This window comes from Thamnophis elegans, chromosome 12 (genome assembly GCF_009769535.1).
Source record: "Thamnophis elegans isolate rThaEle1 chromosome 12, rThaEle1.pri, whole genome shotgun sequence".
NCBI classification, from domain to species: domain Eukaryota; kingdom Metazoa; phylum Chordata; class Lepidosauria; order Squamata; family Colubridae; genus Thamnophis; species Thamnophis elegans.
The window spans coordinates 7,957,670-7,963,669 of record NC_045552.1 but is presented as its reverse complement, the minus strand read 5'-3'; the positions used below and the strand labels follow the sequence as shown (position 1 = coordinate 7,963,669).

Below are 6,000 nucleotides of genomic sequence, written 5' to 3'. Positions count from 1 at the left end.
TGGGAGGTTTCACATTGAGTGTGGTTCATAGAAATTTGGGGCAAAGAAACGCATCATCATGAGACTTCTGCTGCCCAAGGAGGAAGTGGTGTGTAGAAGCATTTCTGCTATCCTTCTCTTCCCTGTTACCCATTACCGCAGTGCATTGAGTACTTCAGGGAAGTTTAACCCTGTATACCAGGGTTTCCCAACCTTGGTGATTTGGGCTGGGGAATTCTGGGAGTTGAAGTTCCACGGGTCTTGAAATGGTTCTTGTTTGGAAAACTCTTAGCTATAGATGCGTGAGCCTCGACTTTTAACAGAAACCATCTTCAGTTTGCCGTTTCTGCTACAAGGCTTGAAATTTTGGCCTTTGAACAACCTAGAACTACACCGCCTATGCTTGGACTTAACGATAGTACACAAAATTATCTGCTACAATGTCCTACCTGTCAATGACTACTTCAGCTTCAACCGCAATAATACACAGGCACACAATAGATACAAACTTAATGCAAACTTCTCCAAACTCGATTGCAGACAATAAGACTTCAGCAACAGAGCAGTCAACTCCTGGAATGCTCTACCTGACTCCGTTGTTACTTCCTCTAACCCCCATAGCTTTAACCTTAAACTGTCCACTGTGGACCTCACCCCATTCCTAAGAGGCCTGTAAAGGGGGCTTGCATAAGCTCACCAGTGTGCCTAAAGTCCTGTCCGACTGTCCCATTTATTCGTACCCATTTCCTGTGCTCTTATTTCTGTTTATTCTTATTCCTGTTATCTTGTACATGAATGACAAACTAAATAAATGAAATGAAACAAAATAAGTCACAGACCGGATCTAGTCTCCTGATGTTCAATAGGCATCATTGGTATGATTTCTTTATTTATTAAATTTGCTCCCCCCATTTTGCAGCTCAAAGTGCCTCTTACATATTTTTCCTTTAAGACTGGATTCATTCTTACCTATTATCCTTTAAGGTTGGATTCAATTTTTAAAAGGGGCTTCGGAGGGCACAGAAATGGGAACGTAGCTCTTTAAAGCAGCTGCTTCTCTTCCCGGGAACACCCGGGCTCTTTTAAAGAGGGTAGGAGGCCACTGACTCTCAAATGGGCCAAATCATGTGAAACCGTTAGATTGCAATCCTTTGATAAGAGAACGTCACTGTAGCCCGGAAAGAGGGGGAGTATTTCAAAACCAGAAACAAAAGGCAGATGGGTATCTGAGTGCCAAGCTACTCTGGTGGGGGGAAAGCATTTACCTTTCAATTTTGCATTGTTGGGTTGGGAGGGGTCTAAAGAACCCACAAAGACCCCATTCAGAGGTGGTATTCAGCCGGTTCGGAGCAGTTCACCAGAACCGGTAGCGGAAATCGTGGGTGTGCCTACTCACACACACACACACACCCTCGACTCTATGCTGTCTTCTTTAGGCACATTTTTGAGGCCGGGCATATGTGCAGAAGGCACACCTGTGAGCAAAGCACATGCATGGAAGGCTGGGCACATATGTGGAAGAGGCACGTGTGCCTGTGAAGCGGGGGCATGCATGCATGGCAAACCGGTGATAACAAGATGTGAAACCCACCACTGACCCCCCCCCCATTCATAAATATGGAATAGTTTTGTGCATTTGGTTTCCAAAAGTCTATATCGCAGCCCTTTACTTCTTGATATTAAAGTTGATTGATGGAATTCTAAGGGAGTTTTGCTTCCCTCGTCCTGCTGTGCTGTTCGGGGCTTAACAGCTGGATAGGCAGCTCCTATCTCCAAAGAGGATACAGAACAGAGTCAAGGCGCAATGTAAACAGGAACTGGCAAACTTCTGAGGACTGCTAATCAGAAGAGAGGAATTCCCTTAAAAACCTTCACGCTTCTTTTCCCTGAGAATTGGAAGGACAGATTTCAGCATAATCCGTTTGGATGTCTTCTGCAGCTGTATCTGGATTAGGATTTGGCACATTGAATCTAAGAGTCGCGTAATGGATTTCTTCAGGGTCTCCATCCACAGATTCGTGGGGGCTTCTTGATTTGGAGGCAACGCCGTTCACTTCCTGAGCAGCGAGGTCCAAAGTGCTGGGTTTCTGTTTGAAGAGAGGGGTTGAGTGAAAGGAGAATCTGCCACCATTAACACACAATTTAAGATTTGGGCTAATTCTACAGCCTACCACAAACCAGGCTGCAGTTGCTGTACTACTATTGTTATTTTAAGAATAAGCAGAAGCAAAATAAGAAGAATCAGCAGAAACAGACAACCCTCAGGAAACCAGTTTTGCAAAGTGCAAAATAAAAAATAAATAAAGATTGCTTAAGCTTGTTTGGAGATAAGATTTCATATTAAAAATAAATCGGTTTAAACTTGGATGGACTAAACGTTTCATTTCCCTCCTCCCAAAATTCAATTTTTGGGATTTATGATCCAGAACTTTAAAAAATAAAATGCCCTGCATATTGAGATTATAGCATTTTACTGAGGCACTTAAATGTAATCATACTTCTTCATAAATAGTTGTGATAGACTTCAAAAATAGTTCTCCAGATGTTTCTAAGCTACAGCTTACAGCCACTCTTACTAATGGCTGGAGAGGAGGGAGGAATGTTGGAGAGATCCTTTAGCAGTGTCTTAATCTTTTTAGGAAATAATAATACAGGAATATGGGAATCTATCACTATATTGGAGTCTACCACTATAGTTCATTCCGTAGTGTTTCTCAGCCCAACTTTAAGATGTGTGGACTTCAACTCCCAGAATTCCCCAAGCCAGCTTGCTTGGGGAAACACAGTAGGCATAAGCATTCTCCAAAGCATCTATACATTTGGAGGGAACAGTATAGCTTTGACTATCCCATCAGTGGTGGGATCCTACCGGTTTAACAACCAGTTCGGTGATTGAGCGCTTTGCCCCTGATCCGCAACTGGACTCTCTTTGTTTTTGCTTGAACAAGTCTCGCTTCTCACCCAAGGAGCTTCTTCAGTTTGGCGTGAACGTGGGAGAATTGCTGAAAGCGCTGTGTTGCAAAGCAGAGATAGGTGGTGTCATAACCCTCCCCTTACAAACGCCACCATCTCCTGTTTACAACACAATCCTTTCAGCAAATTCCGAAAAGGATCCACACCCATTTGCACTGTTCAGGTGACCCTAAAGGGCACAGATAAACTTCCAAGTTGCCTCAATGACTCTCAGAAGGAGTGCTGGGTGAAGCAAAAAGTTGAGATTGGAGTGTTTTTACCTTGTACTGTGCTAAGAAGAGTTGGAAGTCAGTGCCCTCCCTCTCTCTCTCTCCCTCTTCCTCTCCCTAGCAATAGCAGTTAGACTTATATACCGCTTCATAGGGCTTTCAGCCCTCTCTAAGCGGTTTACAGAGTCAGCATATCACCCCCAACAACAATCCGGGTCCTCATTTTACCCACCTCGGAAGGATGGAAGGCTGAGTCAACCTTGAGCCGGTGAGATTTGAACAGCCGAACTGCTGAACTGCAGTCAGCTGAAGTAGCCTGCAGTGCTGCACTCTAACCACTGCGCCACCTCGGCTCTCCTCGGCTCTCCCTCCCTCCCTCTCTCTCTCTCCTCTATCCCACACCCTTTCCCATGCTCCCCTTCCTCCTCAGAATTTCCTCTTTTTTTCTTCTCTTCTTTGCATGTTATATAATAAAACAAAACCTTAATAAAAAGGTAACGTTAAAAAAAAAAGAAAGAAAGAAAGAGTGCTAAGGACCAGAGGACTGCAAGGAGTATAGAGCCTTCCATTCCCCACCCCTTCAACCAGAACTGAAGAAGCTTCTTGGATGGAAGAGGAAATATCTTCGAGGATAAACAAAGGAAGTCCAGTTGCCTCTTGAAAAAGTACCTTTGGGACAACCAGATGACTGAGAATCTCCATAGACAACGGGGCCAATAATAAAGACCTTTTCCCTTCTGATGCCCCTTGCAACTCAGGGCTGGTCTCATCGTGCAAAATCAAGTTCATCTCAACCAAAAAGGTGAATTTTGAGATGGGTCAGGTCCAGAGGTGGGTTCCTACCGGTTCGCACCGGTTCGCTAGAACCGGTTCGTCAAATCTACCTAACCGGTTAGAAGAGGTTCCACCAGTGGACCCGAAAAGCAGGCCACCCTTACAGAAGAGGTTCCAAAAATTTTTGAAACCACCACTGGTCAGGTCCAAATGGAAGCCAAAAACCAAAGGCGATATGTTAACTCTGTGAGAAACACAATGTCCCCAACTTGTGGGAGAAATCACACTCATCTCAAGACTTCCTAATAGACGGTCAGAAAGAGGTGAGACTGTCGCTTTGGCTAAAGGGAAGTGCAGCTGAAGTCCACAGCTTGCTATGTGGTCTAGTGCATGGGTCTCCAACCTTGGCAACTTTAAGCCTGCTAGACTTCAACTCCCAGAATTCCCCAGCCAGCATTCTGGGAGTCGAAGTCCACCAGGCTTAAAGTTGCCAAGATTGGAGACCAATGGTCTAGTGGACCTCAAAGCTGAATCTACCATTTTTGGACAACTCCCGCCAAGTAATTGAGTTGCAGAGATGAGTGAAAGAAAAGAAACAGTGGGCTATTTAGTCCCACCTGTCCCCCATTGGACATGCTCTGTTTTGGTTGCACGATACCAAAATGTCCCTGTTTCGAATTGCAGTAGAAAAAGGAGACGTTACAAACCTTGACATTCGTTAAGGTATTTACTGCTTTTGAGTCTGTAATCGTTTTTCTCTTCCTCTGGTATCTGCAAAAACAAACAAATAATAAATAATCACATCTTTTACATGCTGAATGCCTGGGCTCGGTTAAAGTTCCTTATTATGAGAAATAAACATTGGCAAATATCCTTTTCCTCCACGTATAGTTATCACTAGCAAGAATGTTGATTCACAGGACTGGAATTATGAAGAGGATGTGTACGAAGGAAGCTCAACCATTACCCAAAGAGGGGAAGTGCTTGCTTTCCCAGAGAATCAGGATTTCTCCAGTAGATAATTATATTCCTATCCTAATTCTAGAAATGAGACACAATATTCTCATTGTCATATATGAAAACATAACAATAACAGAATAACAGAGGTGGAAGAGAGCTTGGAAGTCTTCTAATCCAACCCCCTGCTCAAGCAGGAAACCCTATATCATTTCAGACAAATTGCTGTCCAATCTCTTCTTGAAAATCTCCAGTGTTGGAGAACCCACAACTTCTGGAGGCAAGTTGTTCCACTGATTAATTGTTCTAATTGTTGGGAAATTTCTCCTTGGTTCCAGGTTGCTTTTCTCCTTGATTAGCTTCCATCCATTGCTTCTTGTCCTGCCTTCTGGTGCTTTGGAGAATAGGCTGATTTCATATTCTTTGTGGCAGCCCCTGAGATATTGGAATACTGCTATCAAACCACCCCTGGTCCTCCTTTTCATTAAACTTTTGTTGTGATTGTTAGTCACGAAGTCGTGTCCAATGCATCGCAACCACATGGACAACGTTCCACCAGGCCTTCCTGTCCTCTACCATCCCTCCATTTAAGCTGACACCTACTGCTTTGGTGACTCCATCCAACCACCTTGCTGAAGGAATGCATGCCATTGAGGACTTTATTGTTGTTTGTTGTTCATTGCAAAGTCGTGTCCGACCATCGCAACTCCATGGACAATGTTCCTCCAGGCCTTCCTGTCCTCTACCATCCTCTGCAGTCCATTTAAGCTCATGCTGACTGCTTCAGAGACTCCATCCAGCCACCTCATTCTCTGTCGTCCCCTTCTTCTTTTGCCCTCCATCTTTCCCAGCATGAGGCTCTTCTCCAGTGAGACCTTCCTTCTCATTAGGTGGCCAAAAGTATTTGAGTTTCTTCTTCGGGATCTGGCCTTCTAAAGAGCAGTCAGGATTGATCTCCTCTAGGATTGACTGGCTTGATCACCTTGCAGTCCAAGGGACTCTCAGGAGTCTTCTCCAGCATCATCATTAGTTCAAAGGCCTCAATTCCTTCGCACCCAGTCTTTCTTTCTTTCTTTCTTTCTTTCTTTCTTTCTTTCTTTCTTTCTTT

General features: G+C 44.2%; 1 protein-coding gene across 1 annotated transcript in view; it reads right to left on the bottom strand.

Moving 5' to 3' along the window:
* Positions 1–1,784: 1,784 nt before the first annotated feature.
* The window catches only part of LOC116515577 (sialic acid-binding Ig-like lectin 11), a 49,917-nt gene continuing 45,701 nt past the window's right edge, over positions 1,785–6,000 (bottom strand). Inside the window, exons 18-19 of the mRNA XM_032227698.1 lie at positions 4,643–4,706; positions 1,785–2,066 (exon numbers count right to left, since the gene is read on the bottom strand). Coding sequence (XP_032083589.1) covers positions 1,851–2,066; positions 4,643–4,706 — 280 coding nt within the window. The 3' untranslated portion in view covers positions 1,785–1,850. The remainder of the gene's footprint in view (positions 2,067–4,642; positions 4,707–6,000) is intronic.